The sequence below is a fragment of the Schistocerca nitens genome, chromosome 6, assembly GCF_023898315.1.
Source record: "Schistocerca nitens isolate TAMUIC-IGC-003100 chromosome 6, iqSchNite1.1, whole genome shotgun sequence".
In the NCBI taxonomy this organism is placed as follows: Eukaryota; Metazoa; Arthropoda; class Insecta; order Orthoptera; family Acrididae; genus Schistocerca; species Schistocerca nitens.
The window spans coordinates 247,403,368-247,423,911 of NC_064619.1; the positions used below are offsets into that span (position 1 = coordinate 247,403,368).

Genomic DNA, 20,544 nt, shown 5'->3' on the forward strand with positions numbered 1-20,544 from the left:
GGCATGCTCAACTTCCTTCCCCATCTTTCCCTAATCTAATGGGAACAATGACATTACTTGGTCCCCTCCCCCAAAATCAACCAACCAACTTTCCCCCATTCTAGCCAAAATTGCCTAATACTCCCTCTGAAACTCTCAACAAGCTCTGTTTCCATGTTCTTAATTTCACACCTTTTTGCAATTTCTTTAGTTTTAATCTACAGTTCAAAAAATTGTGGTCATTGTCCACATCTGCCCCTAGAAATATATTACAATTTAAAATCTGGTTCCAAAAGCTCTCTCTTACCGTTATATAATCAATCTGAAATCTTCTGGTGTCTCCAGGTCGCTTCCAAATATACAATCTTCTTTCACGATTCTTAAACCAGGTATTAGCAATGATTAAATTAGACTCTGTACAAAATTCTACACGGCAGCAACCTCTATCATTCCTTTCCCCCAGTCCACATTCACCTACTATTGTCGCTTCTCTTCCTTTTCCTACTACTGAATTCCAGTCCCCCATCACAATTAAATTTTCATTTCCCTTAACTATCTGAATAATTTCCTTTATCTCACCACACATTTCTTCAAGTTCTTCATCATCTGCAGAGCTAGTTGGCATATAAAACTTGTGCTACAGTGGTAGGTGCGGGCTTTGTGTCTGTCTTGGCTATGATAATGCATTCGCTATGCTGTTCATTGTAGCTTACATGCATTTCTATTTTCTTATTCATTATTAAACCCACTACTGCATTACTCTTACTTGATTTTGTATTTATAACCCTGTATTCACCTGACCAAAAGCCGTTTTCCTCCTGTCACTGAACTTACTAATTCCCACTGAATCTAACTTCAATCTGTCCATTTCCCTTTTTAAATTTTCTAACCTACCTGACTCATTAAGGGATCTAATATTCCACACTCCAATCCATAGAATGCCAGTTTTGTTTCTCCTTGATGAACTCCTCCTAAGTAGTCCATGCCTGGAAATCCAAATGGGAGACTATTTTACCTCTGGAGTATTTTACCTAAGAGGACGCCATCATAATTTAGCCATACAGTAGAGTTGCATGCCCTCAGGAAATATTATGGCTGTAATTCCCCCTTGCTTTCAGCTGTTCGCAATACCAGCACAGCAAGGCTGTTTTGGTTGGTGTCACAAGGTCAGACCATTCAGTCATCCAGACAGTTGCCCCTGCAACTACTGAAAAGGCTGCTGCCACTCTTCAGGAACCACACATTTGTATGGCCTCTGAACAGATACCCCTCCATTGTGGTTGCACCTATGTTATGGCTATTTGTATTGCTGAGGCACACAGGCTACCCCACCGACAGCAGTGTCCATGGTTCATAGCAGAGGGAGGGGGGAGGGCTGGGAGGGGGGGGGGGAGGCGGGAACATACAGATATGTTATGTTATCTAAATCATTTTCAAATTTGTTTTAATCTTCTGATGACTTTACTGGACAGTAAACAACAGCATCGTCAGCAAACAATCTAAGATGGCTGCTCAGATTGGCTCGTAAATCAGTTACATAGATTAGGAACATCAGAGGGCCAATAACACCTCCATGGAAAATGCCAAATATTACTTCTGTTTTAATCAGAGATTTTCCATGAACTTCTACGGACAAAAAATCAAAAATCCAGTTGTACAACTGAGACGGTATTTCACAGGCATGTAATTTGATTATAAGCTGCTTGTGAGGGACTGTGTCAAAAGCCTTTTAGGAATTTAGAAATATGGTGTCAATTTGAAATCCCCTGTTGATAGCAATTATTACTTCATATGAATGATATTTTCTGAATCAGTGATGACTATATGTCAACAGATCATTTTCTTTGAGGTAATTCATAATGTTCAAACAGAGTACATGATGTCAGTGATATGAGTCTGCAATTCAGCAGATTATTTCTATTTCCTTTCTTGTGAACTAGTGCAGCTTTCCAGTCCCTTTGTTGAGTGAGTGTTTTTACATGATTGCTGATTATCATGCTCTGAAAGAAGCCTGGACTGGAGGACTTGCCTTTATTAGCTGATTTAAGTTTCTTCTCTACATCAAGTTACTCATGTTGGCAGCTGTTCTACATTAAAATTCTGTAATTCTTTCTTTGTCTTCCTTGAAAAAGGAATTTTGGAAAACCATATTAAGTAACTCCACCATAGTGGGACAATTGTTAGTAACATTAACACTGATACAGTGCAATGAAGGTATTGACTTCGTCTTGCTGCTGGTGTAGTTCATTGTGGTAACTATTAACAGCACCTCGCACTGGTGCCCATGCTAAATTCTGAGCTTCTGTAAAACGTTACCAATCATGGGGATTTTGCATTCTTGAAATCTGGCATTCTTTTTTTGATGCTTCTGCAACAGTATTCTGAGCTGTTTTATGTACCAAAGGTGATTTTTCCCCCCTTATTTGGTATATAAATCTCAATTGTTGTCAATACTGTTTCTTAGAATTCAGGCCACATCTGGCCTACACATAAATACTTAATTTGGAGGGAATAGAAAGTGCCTCTTAGGGAGGCACCAAGCGGACTTTTATCTGCTTTTTTAAGTGTATGTATATTACATTCATTTTTGGCGTTTTTGGATGTTATGGTATTTAGTCTCACTACAATAGCCTTGTAGTCACCAATCCCTGTTTCCATCAAGATTCTCACTATCTGTTCATGATAATTTGTAGCTAAGAGGTCAAGTATGTTGCCACAACCATTTATGCTCTGAGTGACTTCCTAAACTAACTGCTTACAATAAGTTTTGGAGAAAACATTTAGAACAGTCTTGAGACTGGTTTGATGCAGCTCTCCATGCTACTCTATCCTGTGGAAGGTGCTTCATCTCCCAGTACCTACTGCAACCTACATCCTTCTGAATCTGCTTAGTGTATTCATCTCTTGGTCTCCCTCTACGATTTCTACCTTCCACGCTGCCCTCCAATACTAAATTGGTGATCCCTTGATGCCTCAGAACATGTCCTACCAACCGATCCCTTCTTCTAGTCAAGTTGTGCCACAAACTTCTCTTCTCCCCAATCCTTTTTGGGGATTTGAAAACAATTAAATGTGTTTCTAATTTTGATGATATGTTAGACGATCACGTCAGTAACATCTAAAAATCTGAGACCCATGTTATACATTAGCTCGGTCATAAAATTCAAACTGAAATTATTTCTTTATTGGTGTAAAGAATCAAAAGCGATGTTATTTTGAATGTAAAACAATCAAAATATTTTTCTATCATTTTAGATTTCAGACCAAATGCAGCACATGAAGAACACTTTTCAATAGTGGTTAGATTATCCTTCTTAAATCGTCTATGAAGATAGCTAAAGTAAAGGAACATTTTCTGGGATTTTTCGCTCTTACAGATCCTACTGGCCAGGAATTAACTATATTTCTGTTAGATTTCTTGCCAACATATAATGTTTATTTGCAAGGAATATAGTCAAGGTTACGATAATGGAGTGAATACATAAGGTAAAGATATAGATCTTCAGGAAAGACTTGTAACAAAAGAGTTACATGTTTGCACTCGTTACAGTCCTTCAAAGTAGTCACCAGCGTTTATTTGCAAGGAATATTGTCAAGGTTATGATAATGGAGTGAACACATAAGGTAAAGATATAGATCTTCAGAAAAGACTTGTAACAAAAGAGTTACATGTTTGCACCTGTTATGGTCCTTCAAAGTAGTCGCCAGCCATGTGGAAGGCGTTAGCAGAGCCTGTTCTGTTGATGATGTGAATGGAGTGGCCTACAGCCTGTCGAATCTCTGGAACAGTTCTGAAGCGAATGCCAAGAAGCCAAAACTGAAACAGTCCAACGAATGGTGTCATTATGGGCTGCCGCAAAAATCGAAAGTGCGTCAGAGCCCCAGCATGGTGAAAGTTATGGTGATTCTCGTGTACGACTGTGATGGTGTTATCCTAACGCAATACATTCCCCCATGGCAGACCATCGATGCACAGTATTATTGTTCGGTTTTGGAGCATCACCTGCGACCAGCTTTGTGAAAGAAGCGGCGACACTTTCTGCGCAACCCACCCATCATTTTGCACGATAATGCGTGGGCGCATACATGGCAAGCTGTGGCTGCTCTATTCGGTCGATGGGACTGGGAATTACTGTACCATCTGCCATATTCCCCAGACTTACGTCCTTGTGACTTTGATTTTATTCCGAAGATGAAGGAACCACTTCGTGGCATTCGCTTCAGAACTGTTCCAGAGATTCAACAGGCAGTAGACCACTCCATTCGCACCATAAACAGAACAGGATCTGCTAACACCTTCCACATTGCTGGCAACGGGTTCTACACAATGCCGGTAGCTACTTTGAAGGACAGTAACAGATGCAAACATGTAACTCTTTGGTATCGGTTGTGAATAAATAGTTGCCACTATTTAAGATCCAAACCTCATAGTAGTGTAGTTTAAGTAAAGATCTCGTAGTTTAGCGTCCCATTCCTGTGTATATAATTCCTTAAATTATCTTTATGTGTGTGTATTGTGTAGATAGTTATAGTTGTCGTATAGACTCTCCTTTCTTGTTGTTGTGGTCTTCAGTCCAGAGACTGGTTTGATGCAGCTCTCCAAGCTACTCTATCCTGTGCAAGGTTCTTCATCTCCCAGTACCTACTGCAACTTACATCCTTCTGAATCTGCTTAGTGTATTCATCTCTTGGTCTCCCTCTACGATTTCTACCTTCCACGCTGCCCTCCAATACTAAATTGGTGATCCCTTGATGCCCCAGAACATGTCCTACCAACCGATCCATTCTTCTAGTCAAGTTGTGCCACAAACTTCTCTTCTCCCCAATCCTATTCAATACCTCCTCATTAGTTATGTGATCTAGCCATCTAATCTTCAGCATTCTTCTGTAGCACCACATTTCGAAAGCTTCTATTCTCTTCTTGTCCAAACTGGTTATCGTCCATGTTTCACTTCCATACATGGCTACACTCCATACAAATACTTTCAGAAACGACTTCCTGACACTTAAATCTATACTCGATGTTAACAAATTTCTCTTCTTCAGAAACGCTTTCCTTGCCATTGCCAGTCTACATTTTATATCCTCTCTACTTCGACCATCATCAGTTATTTTACTCCCCAAATAGCAAAACTCCTTCACTATTTTAAGTGTCTCATTTCCTAATCTAATTCCCTCAGCATCACCCAACTTAATTCGACTACATTCCATTATCCTCATTTTGCTTTTGTTTATCTTCATCTTATATCCTCCTTTCAAGACACTATCCATTCCGCTCAACTGCTCTTCCAAGTCCTTTGCTGTCTCTGACAGAATTACAATGTCATCAGCGAACCTCAAAGTTTTTATTTCTTCTCCATGGATTTTAATACCTACTCCGAATTTTTCTTTTGTTTCGTTCACTGCTTGCTCAATATACAGATTGAATAACATCGGGGAGAGGCTACAACACTGTCTCACACCCTTCCAAACCACTGCTTCCCTTCCATGTCCCTCGACTCTTATAACTGCCATCTGGTTTCTGTACAAATTGTAAATAGCCTTTCGCTCCCTGTATTTTACCCCTGCCACCTTTAGAATTTGAAAGAGAGTATTCCAGTCAACATTGTCAAAAGCTTTCTCTAAGTCTACAAATGCTAGAAAGGTAGGTTTGCCTTTCCTTAATCTACCTTCTAAGATAAGTCGTAGGATCAGTATTGCCTCACGTGTTCCAATATTTCTACGGAATCCAAACTGATCTTCCCCGAGGCCTGTAAAGAATTCGTGTTAGTATTTTGCAGCCATGACTTATTAAACTGATAGTTCGGTAATTTTCACATCTGTCAACCCCTGCTTTCTTTGGGATTGGAATTATTATATTCTTCTTGAAGTCTGAGGGAATTTCACCTGTCTCATACATCTTGCTCACCAGATGGTATAGTTTTGTCAGGACTGGCTCTCCCAAGGCCATCAGTAGTTCTAATGGAATGTTGTCTACTCCTGGGGCCTTCTTTCGACTCAGGTCTTTCAGAGCTCTGTCAAACTCTTCGTTTCCTTCTCTCCCCTTTCCTACTACCGAATTCCAGTCACCCATGACTATTAAATTTTCGTCTCCCTTCACTATCTGAATAATTTCTTTTATTTCCTCATACATTTCTTCAATTTCTTCGTCATCTGCAGAGCTAGTTGGCATATAAACTTGTACTACTGTAGTAGGCGTGGGCTTCATGTCTATCTTGGCCACAATAATGCATTCACTATGCTGTTTATAGTAGCTTACCCACACTCCTATTTTTTTTTATTCATTATTAAACCTACTCCTGCATTACCCCTATTTGATTTTGTATTTATAACCTTGTATTCGCCTGACCAAAAGTCTTGTTCCTCCTGCCACCGTACTTCACTAATTCCCACTATATCTAACTTTAACCTATCCATTTCCCTTTTAAAATTTTCTAACCTACCTGCCCTATTAAGGGATCTGACATTCCACGCTCCGACCCGTAGAACGCCTGTTTTGTTTCTCCTGATAACGACGTCCTCTTGAGTAGTCCCCGCCCGGAGATCCGAATGGGGGACTATTTTACCTCCGGAATATTTTATCCAAGAGGACGCCATCATCATTTAACCATACAGTAAAGCTGCATGCCCTTGGGAAAAATTACGGACGTAGTTTCCCCTTGCCATAACAATCTAAGCTTTCTATTAGTGATTTGAGCTCTAGCTCTTTTACAACTATATTACCAATGATTCCGGAGTCTACCCTTGTTCTGTGTCTGACCTGCACCTTTGGAGACTGAAGCCCTGTTTGTACTTTCTTGAGACCCTTTATTTAACCTAACAGTATTAGTGATGAGCTGCTTGACACAGTCATGTCAATTAAATATCTAAGCTTAACATTGCAAAGCAATATTAAATAGAGCAAGCACATAAGGATGGTAGTACAGAAGCTGAATAGACGACTTCATTTTATTTGGAGAGTTTTAGGAAAGCGTAATTCACTTCCAAAGGAAACTGCACACAAAACACTTATGCGACCCATTCTTGAGTATCGCGCATGTTTACGAATCACCACCAGGTCCTATTAAAGAAAGAAATCAAAGCAATTCAAACATGAGCTGTTATATTTGTTACCAGTAGGTTCAATCAACACATGAGCATTATAGAGATGCTTTGTGAATCCCTGGAGAGAAGACAACATTCTTTTGGCAAAACGCTATTGAGAAAATTTAGAGAACAGGCATTTTCAGCCAACTGCAGAATGATTCTACTGCAACCAATGTACATTTCACGTAAGGACTGCAAAAAACAAGATACGAGAAATTAGGGCTCATACAGAGGCATACAAACAGTTATTTTTCCAAAGCTCCATTTGCAAGTGGATTAGGAAAGGAAATGACTAGTTGAGGTACATGGTACCCCCTGCCATACACCATACAGCAGAAGTAGGTGTAGACATAGATGAACCTAAAAAAAACTGCGCAGTCCACTCCATGCATCCCCTGCTATCCATACAGGTGCCTCCTGTGTGTAATGGGCACTGTGTGTAATAGACACATGTCCTATTAAGCGGAACCCAGGACCAGTTCAAGAACATTCTGTCCCACAAGTGACTCATCATTTGGAACCCTCCCCTCCCTCCTTTCCCCTCGTACCCTTTTGTCCATGTCAGTTTTCACTACTAATTGTGAAATTCACTGTATGTGAATCTTGCACTTAGGTGCCTCTGGTGCCTTTCTCGGCTTGGCACCCAGAGTAGTCACTATTAATTGTCATATATCCAGTACAGAAATCTTACAATTGTGCCGCATCTGACATCTCTCTCAGCTTGGTACACAAAGCTATGGCTTGTGTCACTTGTGCCTTAAACCACCCCTGGCAGAAACCTGCCTTCATCAGAAACCTGCCTTCATCATGCAACCAAGACTGGCTATCTTTACCACTTCAGATAGCAACTGGAACCAAGAGGCCACCTCTTCCAGTCAAAAGCAACGCACATCATTAGCACTGACATAAGCCACCACCTGCAATTGGCTGCACCCTGTGTACTTCGTGGTATCAAGAAGCAAGAAGGACCCATTCTACATCTGAGGTGACTCCCCCCTGGTATCCACAAAGAGTGCACTTGGTTTTATTCCTGTCCTTGGCAGCCATATCCCTAAGATTCTTCATCACATGTCTAAAAATGGAGCTCTCAACTACCAATCATCCCTGTAGAAGGGCAGAACTGAATATGTCATGTCTTTTTGAAACTGAGAGTGCAACCATTTGCAGAAAATCACTCAATAAGAATTTTAAGAGCATTATTTACCATTTCTTCTGTTGCCATGTATGTGTTTCAATTGATAATGATATCAGTGTGACAAAAAAAGGAACTAATTTTGCTTGTTGTATAATATACAGATGCTTATTTACACATGCATGAAACAACAGTGGATATAAGATTTAGTCTTGTGGAACCACATAAGTGATTTCTTTCCACTTGGAGTAATCTCCCCTGCTTGCATTGGTTGTATCCTTATATACAATTTTCTTTATTCTTTTGACAATACTATGAAAAGGAAAGTTGCTACTCACCACGTAGAGGAGGTGCTGAGTCGCAGATAGGTACAACAAAAAGAATGTCAAAAATAAGCTTTTGTCCAGCAAGGCCTTCGTCAAAAATAGACGACAGACAGACAGACACACACACACACACACACACACACACACACACACACACACATACACACACACACACGCACGCAACTCAACACACATGACTGCCGTCTCTGGAACTGTGTGGCTCCAGTTGCCAGAGACAGCCTTGCTGGCCAAAAGCTCATTTTTGACAGACTTTCTGTTGTGCCTATCTGCAACTCAGCACCTCTGCTATATGGTGAGTAGCAAATTTCCTTTTAAAAATACTATTACATTCCATCTTGGATTTTCCTTTATTCTTTTGGTTAGATATGGCATTATCCATTACTTGGCTGTACCACCAATGTCATAAAACATCAGTTTATTTAGAAAAATATTGTGATCACACAGTCAGATACTTTAGATAGGTTACAGAAAATACCAGCAGATGCTATTTTGTCATTTAATTCTTGCAAAATTTTGTGAGTAAATTTGTAAATGGCATTCTCTATGATTGTATGGCCCAATCCACACAGAAGTGGTATGGCAGAGATGCCGGCACTGGTGTGGCAGATATGTGGTGTGAGCAGGACTGAAATGGCACTGTCAGAGAGGCAGATGACAGTCATGCTACCATTGTCATGCATTCTCCCAGTATTCCCAGAATTTGTCACTTCCTGCATTGTCTTCCAATTCTTCTTGAACAATACCACTGATACACTAAACCTTAATCAAATTGTCACTTGAAGGCAGAGCACCCTTTCACCCTCCTCCCCATGAGCAAAGGCTCCACTACCGTGGTACTTGACAATGAGAAGTATGTGGCAGAACAGCGACAATCAGCTATTGGACACCTCAACATACTAAACTGTTCCTTGTGACCCTGTACCTTCCAGTGAGGCTGAGCTTCAGAAAATCTTTAAAACTCAACTTCCCTCACAACTGCATCAATAGAGGCAATTCACTCTTCCTCTTCCCTGAATCCACACCTTCTCCATGGTTCCCAAAATATACAAAAACAACCACTCCACCTGTCATACTATAGCTGGCTCCAAAGCAACCATCAAATGCCTCTCATCTCTCATAGACTAACACCTCCAGCTCATAAAACAGAACCTGCCATCCTACATAAAAGACACCAACCATTCTTGGAACCTGAAAATCTCTCTAAAATCTTGTTTATTATCAGCCTAGTCAATTTCATACTTACCTGTCTGCTTCAGTTTGAAGTGTAGATCTACAAAACCATCCCAGAGATTATTATGGGAATTACAATGGCCCTGTGATATGCTAACCTTTTTATGGGCAACAAGGAAAAGACATTCCTAAAGACTCAGAAGCTGAACCCTCTGACTTGGCACAGGTTTATTGATGACATATTTGTCATCTGGACACACGATAAAAGAGAACTGCTCACATCCTGCAATGACTTGCCTCCCAACTCAGATTCACCTGCCTCTTTTCCAAAACCAAAGCCATCTCCCTTGATGTTGACCTCCATCGCATCACATTCCACATCCAAACCTCAGTCCATATAAGATCTACTAATGAACAGTAACATCTGCACTTTACAGTTGCCATCCCTTTCACATAATCACTCCTCTCCATGGCAAAATGTAACTGTGCTGTTCACAAAATCCTCAACACTTGCATAAAGGGGCTACTCAAACTTGGACAACAAATACGACCTGATAATTCTGCGTATGGGGAAGAAGACAATGTCATAAGAAGCTCCTGAGAAACTGATAGTGAATGGGAGTGAGAGGTAATTGAGCATCTCACAGTAACTACTTTTCTTTATTCTCGGTTGTAGTTTAAGTGCAGTTTTTAAAAATCAGTAATTGACATGGACTAATATTCAAATACTTAACACACTTTGAAATATTAAGTATTTTCAAATTTATAAGGCTCCATACAATTAAATTCCAACATTAAGTTAAAAACACAGAATTCCTTGAGATTCTACAAAATTCCTGAAATATCCTGAGATTTTCCTGATTTTTCCAGGTAAAATGTAATTCCTTGAGAATTCCAGGTTTTCCAGAAGAGTCACTACACTGTATACCAACAATCTCCACAACACTTTTCCTTCCTGCAACTATCCCACACACACCGAGCGAGGTGGCACAGTGGCTAGCACACTGGACTTGCATTCGGGAGGACGAAGGTTCAATCCCGCGTCTGGCCATCCTGATTTAGGTTTTCCGTGATTTCCCTAAATCACTTCAGGCAAATGCCAGGATGGTTCCTTTAAAAAGGCATGGCTGACTTCCTTCCCCATCCTCCCCTAATCTGATGAGACCAATGACCTCCCTGTCTGGTCTCCTCCCGCATACAAGCCAACTATCCCACACATCTTATTCACTAATAAATCTCTTGAGCAGTGTCCTCCTCTCACTCTACAAATAATACACCTCCAACTCCTCAAATTAGAAGTTCTGCCTCCCTTCCCACTAAAGTTCCGATTGCCTCAATACTTTACTCTACCAAGACTATGACTTTCTCCACTCAAGCCCTGTAGTGAGATACCTTCCTCCTCCACACACACCAACTACCATAGCATTCTGTCATCATCCTAACCTCTTTAACAAGCTTACTGAACCATATGGCATTCCCACCCACACCATTATCCCAAGCCCCAGGTTTCTCTCTCTACAAATGTCCATGTTGTAAAACTCACCAATTACTACTTGCTCCATCTTCACCACTGGAAAATCCCACAACATAGTACACAGAAAAACATGTTAAACCATGCAAGTTGTTTACCATTTTAAATCCACTGACTGTGTTTTATATGACTACCACCAAACTGACTGAGCACATGAAGGGACAGAAATGTACTATTCATCTTGGAAACATCCAGTACACAACTGCAGAAAATACTCTGTAGCATAACTCAAGAGACCTAATTGCCTGCTACATCACACAGCTTCTTTTGTTCCAGCAAGTACCAGTTTCCCTAAACTCTGGGGGTGGGGCTGTGGGGAGTTGCTGTATAACATCTCATCACCCTCCTCGACTTAACATATAATCACCCCTGCTCCCTGCTTCATTTTCTTTTTTACAGGTTTGGCCTACTAAGGACCACAAGAAATAACTTAAGTGTTCTTTTTCTCCTTTCTTTCTTTCCAGTAATTTTTCATTCTGTCCCAAATTTTTCTCTTCTTTCTTCTGTCCACACTGCACCTATTTTTACCTTTCTTTTTCTTTCTTTTCTCCTGGAAGCCCTTAAATTATTTTACTTTTACTCTAAACTTTTCACTTTCTTCCATTTATTCCTCTGTTACTTCCATTTCCCTCAGATCTTCTTTAATTCTTTGATCCTCATCATTGATGTTTTTGGGTTTCTATCAAAAAGTTAAAAATTATATTTCAAACAATGGAAACCCATGTACGAATATCAACAATATAGAAAAAGATAGATTACTACTTATGTCAAGAAGACACCTATGATGATTACCTATCATCATGCTCTGAAATGAGGGACATCCTATCCAAGATACTTCCCACCTCTCCTAAAGTGGTGTTCTGACACTTACCCAACCTCCACAACATCCTAGTCCATCCCTCCGCCATTCCCAATCCCAACCCCTTGCCACAAGGATCATATGCCTGTGGAAGGCACACATGCAAAACCTGCCCAATCCTGTCCTGTCACAGGTTTAGCCTACGCCATCAGGGGCCAGGCCACCTGTGAAAGCAGCCATGTCATTTACCAGCTCTGCTGCAATCATTGCACAACTTTTTATATTGGTATGACTACCAACCAGCTGTCCACCAGAATGAATGGCCACCACCAAACTGTGGCCAAGAGCAAAGTAGACCACCCAATGGCACAACATGCAGCTGAACATAACACACTTGTTTTTAATGGTTGCTTCACTACCCGAGCCATCTGGATCCTTCCCTCCACCACCATCAGCTTCTCTGAACTGTGTAGATGGAAGTTATCCTTATAACACATTCTCAGCTCCTGTAATTATCCTGGCCTCAAACTAGCATAACAGACCCCATACCCTCCACCCAGCAGTTTCCACCCCCTATGTCCTGTCATCTCCTCTCAATTCTCATCTCCTACCCTTTTTATTTGAAGCCCCCTGCCAATGCATCCACCCATCTTTCTCTGCTCCTCTTATTTTTTCTTCCTTTTTTCCCCATCTCCCTGCCCCACAACCTCCTGACACTGTGCCTGTTGGAGTCTAGTCCGGGAACACTCCACCAGACAGTGTGTGTCTGTCTCCCCACCCGTACACTACTATCCCTTCCCCTTCCCCATCCCCTCCAGATTACTGTTTGCATCCCTTGTGATGTTGCATTCTGGCCTGAAATATAGCAGTTGGCAGGTGTGTGTGCTTGAGGTGTGCTTCCTTGTGTGTGTGTGTGTGTTTGTGTGCCTCTCTCTCTTTATTGACAAAGACTGTGGCTGAAAGCTACATGTGAGTGTCTTTTAATCAAGCCTGTTGACTTGATGTTTCTTCTTTATGGCAAATAACAATCTATCTTTGCCTACATTATTATTTTATATAGTAATATATTATTTTATATAATAATATAAATTATTATTGTTATTCTTTTGTCATCTAGCCTCATTGATATTCTTGTTGGGTGATTCAGGTGTTCCATTTCAAATTTAAAACTGAGATTGATACATCCCACAGTGTTATTTTGCCCCCTTTATTATTATGTATTTTATTTTTTATGCACTTAGTTACATCATCATTTCTTTATCTCAATTCTCTGCTCTCCCAATCACTCACTCTGTTAGCCCCCTCCCCACACCATCACTCTTCAGCTTTTAATTCCACTACTTATTTCACTTCTCACTTCTGTGTTTCATTCTCATCCAGTCTTTGCATCATCTCTGAAATGAAATGAAATGAAATGTCGTGTGATGAGGGCCTCCCGTCGGGTAGACCGTTCGCCTGGTGCAAGTCTTTCGATTTGACGCCACTTCGGCAACTTGCGCGTCAATGGGGATGAAATGATGATGATTAGGACAACACAACATCCAGTCCCTGAGCGGAGAAAATCTCCGACCCAGCCGGGAAACGAACCCGGGCCCTTAGGATTGACAGTCTGTCGCGCTGACCACTCAGCTACCGGGGGCGGACATCATCTCTGAAATGAGCTGCCATAGTGCTTACAAATATACTGTCTTTGACTTCTCAGTCTCTGTCATGCCTCCCCCTTCACCTACGTTACCCCTCATCCTCATAACAAGTCAGTCCCTCTCTTCTTTCCAACCAATACTTCCATCCTCCCTGAGAAAGGACCTAATTGCTGTGAGGGCTGGGATTAGGGAGTTTTTTAAATGTCTATTGACATCATACACTGTCCTTCAAATGAATGGCATTTTTGACGAATATGTGTTCTCAGTTACCATTCACTTAATAATATTTCTGTTATTTGCACTCTTTTCACTAAATCATTATATGTTAATTACATACCATGCTACTTTACTTTTATGTTTTGAATTTTTAATGGATAGGTTTACTGAGACGCCTTTTGGTTTTTTACTAATTGCCTGTACTTCTTCCAGTACTGTTCTGAACATGGGGAGAGAAAAATGGTGTCTATGGGGAGAGAAAATGGTGTAAAGGCCAACTCTACTGCCTGACAAAGAAAGCGTGGCAACCAGAAGGGAAAGAGGAAATATAAAGAACTTTACAGGTTCAGAGGGCATATGAGGTTATTCCAGGGATTATAAAATCGAGTCAAAAACTGAGCACATTTATAAGTACGATGAATGACAATGCCCCCCCCCCCCCCCTCCTGGCACACAACTGTTGTAATTGGGTTCTGCCACTGGGACAGGGTTGACATCTGAGCTGGTCCCCCATATGGTCTATAGGAGAATGATATCAGGACCTCGCTGGCCGTGGGAGTATCCTCACATCACACAGATCATTCAGGTGCGAATGAACATTGTCCTGTTGAAAAATGGGTATCATGGTGCTGTCACATGAGAGGTAATGCATTCTCATAGGATGTCCATGACATTACATTGTGCTGTCAGAGTTCCCTCAATCACAACCAGCCGAGACCAGAAGTCATACCCAATTGCTCTCCAAACCATGACATCAGGAGTAACACTGCTGTACCCCTCCAAAACACTGGAAGATTGGGATATCTTCCCAGGGTGCTACAATATTCATTGACAATAGTTGTCTGAGGTAGTGCAGAACCACGATTTATTGCTGAATACAATGTGGCACCATTCACCAGGTAGTCCTTGCTTCCTGATCACAGTACCATTCCAAATGCAACTGTGTGTGTTATGGCATTAACAGCAGCAGGACTGGAATGATAATTCCATAGTCAGATTGCTGCTAGCCTCTGAGCAACGGTGCAGGATGACATAGAATGTTGCAAGAAGTCAATTACTAAATCTTGGATGGCAGGCACAGATGTGAATAGGTTACTATGTGACTGGTGCAAATTGTGGTGATCATTCCTCATGGTGGTCAGATATAGTTGACTAGAACCTTGATGATGAGTATGCTTGTCCTCAGATTCCCATGCTATCCATCACTGGACAATTTCACCTTCAAAATGCCCATGAGTTTGGAAACCACACAATTCTACCCACTGATGAAATGGAGACCCACAATGAGGTCTTGTCAAATTGTATCAGATGCTAATAATCTTGTATCATCTGATTATGCTTCATCTCCATGCCTTCACAGTGATTATCCAACATATGACGCTGTTCACAACCCCTCATATAACCTACCAGGCCTGGCAACAACACTAATGCACTCTGGTGGTTGTTCTTCCTGTCACCCAGAGTAGTAAATCTTATCATTACATATACATCAATGGTGTGTATGTGTACAAAGTTATGAGACTTCCTGTCAGATTAAAACTGCATGTTGGACTGAGACCTGAACTTAGGACCTTTGCTTTCTGCGGGCAAGTACTCTACCAACTGAGCTACCCAAGCATGACTAATGACCCATCCTCACAAATTTAATTCCCCCAGTGCCTCATCTCCCACCTTTCAGTACTGCCAGCAAGTTTCATACCAGCACACTCTCTGCTGCAGAGTGAAAATTTCATTCTGGAAACATCCCCCAGGCTGTGGCTAAGCCATGTCTCCACAATATCCTTTCTTCCAGGGATGCTAGTTCTGCAATGTCTTCAAGAGAGCTTCTGTAAAGTTGGAAGGTCGGAGATGATGTACTGACAGAATTAAACCTGTGAGGACAGGTTGTGAGATGCACTTGGGTAGCTCAGACGGTGGAGCACTTGCCCACGAAAGGCAAAGATTCTGAGTTTGAGTGTCGGTCCGGCACACAGTTTTAATCTGTCAGGAAGTTTCATACCAGCACACACTCTGCTGCAGAGTGAAAATTTCATTGTGTACAAAGTTACATTGACCTTGTCTTCTGGACACTTCACTTTCTTGTCAAGCATTGTATAAGGCTATGACCAACTACATGTCCCATCCTTGCCAAACTAAACCTGTAAGTATGTACTTGCACATAATTATGATTTACACATTTACACTTTTTGCTATTAAATTATCAATGTCTCCTAATAACAGTGATGCATGGACAAATAAAACTACTGCTACTATTTACTACTACCAGCTTAAATAATATGCTGCAAGATGTTATGGAGACATTCTGTATACAAAGGATAGGTAAGCAATGGTAGCCAGTGGTATGCTTGAGGTGCAGTGGGGGAGGAGGGGCGGGGGGAAGGGTATCTGTTACAGACAGCTTCATAAGGCTGTAAACAGAGCCAGTGTTCTCTTCAGTTTCATCCACAGAAGCACCTATTTTTTCCCCAGTATATAACCACTCTTACCTCAAATTTACTCGTTTGCATAATTCACATCATAGAGACTGCTTGAATGATTGTATTGTGTATTGTCATCAGGTAAAAAGTATTGCCTGCCGAGGTCACAAATAGAATTATCTGTGTAAGGAGACAAAGTGTTTGTCTACCACACACTGTAGTCTATATTTCTCTACAGACTACATTTTCAGTAATCTTCCAGAAAACAGAAGGTGGATAGTGACAAACCACATATTTTCAACGCCAATTTGAAAGCTTTTCTCTTGATAACCTCTCTTACATCTCAGTTAAATTGTGATTCTTGTTATTGTAACTTACAAATATGAACAGAGTTTAGAAATTAGTCTTATCACTATGCTTTTATTAATCATTGCAGAGCAGATGAATGCACTGTTCATAAGATGTGTGAAAAACATGGTACACGTCAAGTGCTGTCAATTTCCTTTTTGACACTGTATCACAGTGAACACCGTGAAATAATAGAATTGCTTTCTCTTCAACCTCCTTATGATAACTGATGGTATTATTGACATACATATTTGTATGTGAAAAGTTACCAAATTTGTTCCTGTTCTCCCTCCACCAAAGCTACAATGTAATTTACAAGCTATCGTATAAGAGTTCTTGCTTGTACAATTTGAATACCTCTACTGTTATAATGTTTGTTGTCCTTCAAAATCATACTCCTGCACTTTGCATACTATTATCTGTTATCTAGTGCAGATCCTACTATAGTGTATGGCAATGTTTGAAAGTTGAACTATAATGTCAAGGATGTTATTTATGGGTCTATGATCTGTCAGATTTCCAAACTAAGTTATTCTTAATTAGCACCATACCCTAACATTACATAGAATCATACTCCTGCGCTTTGCATACTATTACCTGTTATCTAGTGCAGATCCTACTATAGTGTATGGCAATGTTTGAAAGTTGAACTATAATGTCAAGGATGTTATTTATGGGTCTATGATCTGTCAGATTTCCAAACTAAGTTATTCTTAATTAGCACCATACCCTAACATTTTGATGCTTTCAAAGCATCTGAATTTCATGCTTAATGTAGCTGAAGAAGGTGTTACATATCAACAGATGTACAAAATTTATAACATATTTTACCTGAAGTTACTGTTTTAAGTAATAATGCTGTTGTAATACTTAAATATACATCTACAAATACACTGAAGTGCCAAAGAATCTGGTATAGGAATGGATATTCAAATACAGAGACATGTAAACAGGCAGAATATGGCACTGCAGTCAGCAATGCCAATATAAGACAACAAGAGTCTGGCGCAGTTGTTAGATCATTTACTGCTGCCACAATGACAGGTTATCAAAATTTAAGTGAGTTTGAACGTGGCATTATAGTCAGAGCATGAGCGATGGGACACAGCATCTCCAAGGTAGTGATGAAGTGGAGACTTTCCTCTATGACCATTTCATGGGTGTGCTATGAATATCAGGAATCCAGTAAAATATCAAATCTCCGATATCACTGCGGCTGGAAAAAAGATTCTACAAAAATGGGACCAGCAATGACTGAAGAGAATCATTCAACATGCCAGAAGTGCAACCATTCTGCAAATTGCTGCAAATTTCAATGCTCATCTATCAACAAGTGTCAGCGTGGGAACCATTCAATGAAACATCATCAATATGGGCTTTTGGAGCTGAAGGTCCACTTGTGTATCCTTGATGACTGCATGAGACAAAAGCTTTATGCCTTGCTTGGGCCCGTCAACACCGACATGATGATGTTCGGATGAGTCTCGTTTCAGATTGTATCGAGCACATGGACAAGTATGGGTATGGAGACAACCTCATGAATCCATGGACCCTGCATGTCAGCAGTGGACTGTTCAAGCTGGTGAAGGCTCTGTAATGGTGTGGGGTGTGTGCAGTTGGATTGATATCGGTCTCCTGATATGTCTAGATACAACTCTGACAGGTGACACCTTCGTAAGCATCCTGTCTGATCACCTGCATCCATTCACAACCATCGTGCATACCAACGGACTTGGGCAATTCCAGCAGGACAATGAGACACCCCACACATCCAGAATTGCTACAGAGTGGCTCCAGGAACACTATTCTGAGTTTGAAAACTTCCGCTGACCCCCAAACCCATAAGACATGATCATTATTGAGAATATTTGGGAAGTCTTGCAACATGCTGTTCAGAAGAGTTCTCCACCTACCTCGTACTCTTGTGGGTTTATGGACAGTCCTGCAGGATTCATGGTGTCAATTCCCTTCAGCACTACTTCAGACATTAGTTGAGTCCATGCCACATTGTGCTGCAACACACGGGGGCACTACATGATATTAGGCAGGTGTACCAGGTTCTTTGGCTCTTCAATGTAATACAGACTGTTTCCCGTTAACAGCATACAATTCCACTGCTTACTAATGGGCAGTTAGTTCATTGCTGGAACTAAAATCCTTACCCGAAATGGATTATTGAAAGTCAGTGAAGCACGTTCACAGAAATTAAACTGGTTAGTGATCTTCTTGGGTTTCATTGGCACAGGAGGTTCAACTACACTGTCCTTCCTGTCATCTCCTTCACCTTCTCCTTCAGGTTCTGCTTCTCCTGCTTCTTGTTCACCTTCCTGTCCCGCTTCCTCACCTTCAGGCGCTTTCTCACTGCTTTCCCCAGCTTCTTTTTCCCTTGTTCGTGCACTTGCTCCATCATCTAAAACCAAAGCATTCATAAAAGTTAACGTGTTTTATTTTGTCTTGCAACTTGAGAAAGAATTACAACATATTTATTCATTTTCCAAACAGGGAATATTATAAGAATATCTAAAAGGGAACAAATGGGAGTGAACATTATTCCCTTCTGAAGTGATTGTAAAACAAGGTCTCCTGTAGTTTCTTATCATTATTATGAAAACAATCTCAAACATTTTTCCTATGGTAGGTAAAGAGGGTGAAATGAATTTAGTTGCTATTAGATGTAATAAATGGACTGTGTCAATTATAATGAATCTAGTCATCAAAAACACATTCATTCATTCATTTAACAAAAAAAGTTTTTAACAACACATGTTCTTTTCACCATCAGTTATTTTCCTTTACAGAAAGTATCCCAAGAGTTGCTTGAGTTAATGAGTGTAAGACTCCAATGCATTCCTAGTTACCTCACATAGGAAATTACAGAGGAAGCTCCTTTACATTGCCTGGAGATGTTGCTACTTACTGTCGATACATCAGTTTACGTACAAGACTTTTTTTGTATATGATGGGCTTGGAAGCCAGTGGAAATGTTTCAGTTTGAGATACTGTTTGGTAGAATTTAGAAGCTCTATGTAGACTACAGATAATCTTTTAATGTATGGTAATTTCTTATGAAACAGCGCAACCTAAATGCTGGAAGTTGCTCACAATATCTCTCTATTCATTTCCTACAATTGCTTAGTGATAAATATTGCTGACCACTCATAATTTTCTTATGAATCATTTTCTGTTACGTTAGAATTAATATGTAAAATAATGAGCCACCTATGTTATACATTACAGAAGTGTCTGAGGAGTGACACCCTGTCCAATAGTGATGATAATAATAATAATAATAACAGTGTCATACATTATCAGTGCACTATTTGTGGAACATTCAGCAAAGAAGTAGCTGGCTAGCAGCAGGCAAGAGAAGAACACACAACAAATTACACTGAGTGTCCAAAATTCATGAGAATGCAATTGATGTGAGGAGTCAGTCATCCACTACTAAAACATATGCAGTGCATTTGTCTCCTTAAGGTTCTAGTACAAATGGACTCCTGATGCCCCACATTCAAGTCAACGATGGGCTGGCTAACAGTAAACTGTCAATGAACCCATGTGACTCTACCAGATATTATGTGACATCCACCAAACACTTGTGGTTGTCCTGTGTGATGATTTATGCTTGTGGAAACATTGTCTCTGGGATACTGAAAATTCACTCCCATGTGCTATTGACCTCAGAAACCAGAATTCTTGTGTAAACTCTGATAGGTTGTGACCCATGCACCATTATCATCCCACATTCAAAGTCAGTTATCTCTCGATGTGTTACAGCATGCAATAGAAAACTATTCATAATCAGACAGTTCAGAGGTCAAGCAGATGGTCTGATTCCACATGTATGCTTTGACCCATGATATCCTTTGTGATGTT

The 20,544-nt window shown here is 40.5% G+C and overlaps 1 protein-coding gene across 1 annotated transcript in view; it reads right to left on the reverse strand.

Moving 5' to 3' along the window:
• The window catches only part of LOC126263309 (dynein intermediate chain 2, ciliary), a 196,700-nt gene that overhangs the window by 166,116 nt on the left and 10,040 nt on the right, over positions 1-20,544 (reverse strand). The window contains exon 2 of the mRNA XM_049960398.1: positions 18,831-19,078. Within this exon, the coding sequence (XP_049816355.1) occupies positions 18,831-19,078 (248 nt within the window). The remainder of the gene's footprint in view (positions 1-18,830; positions 19,079-20,544) is intronic.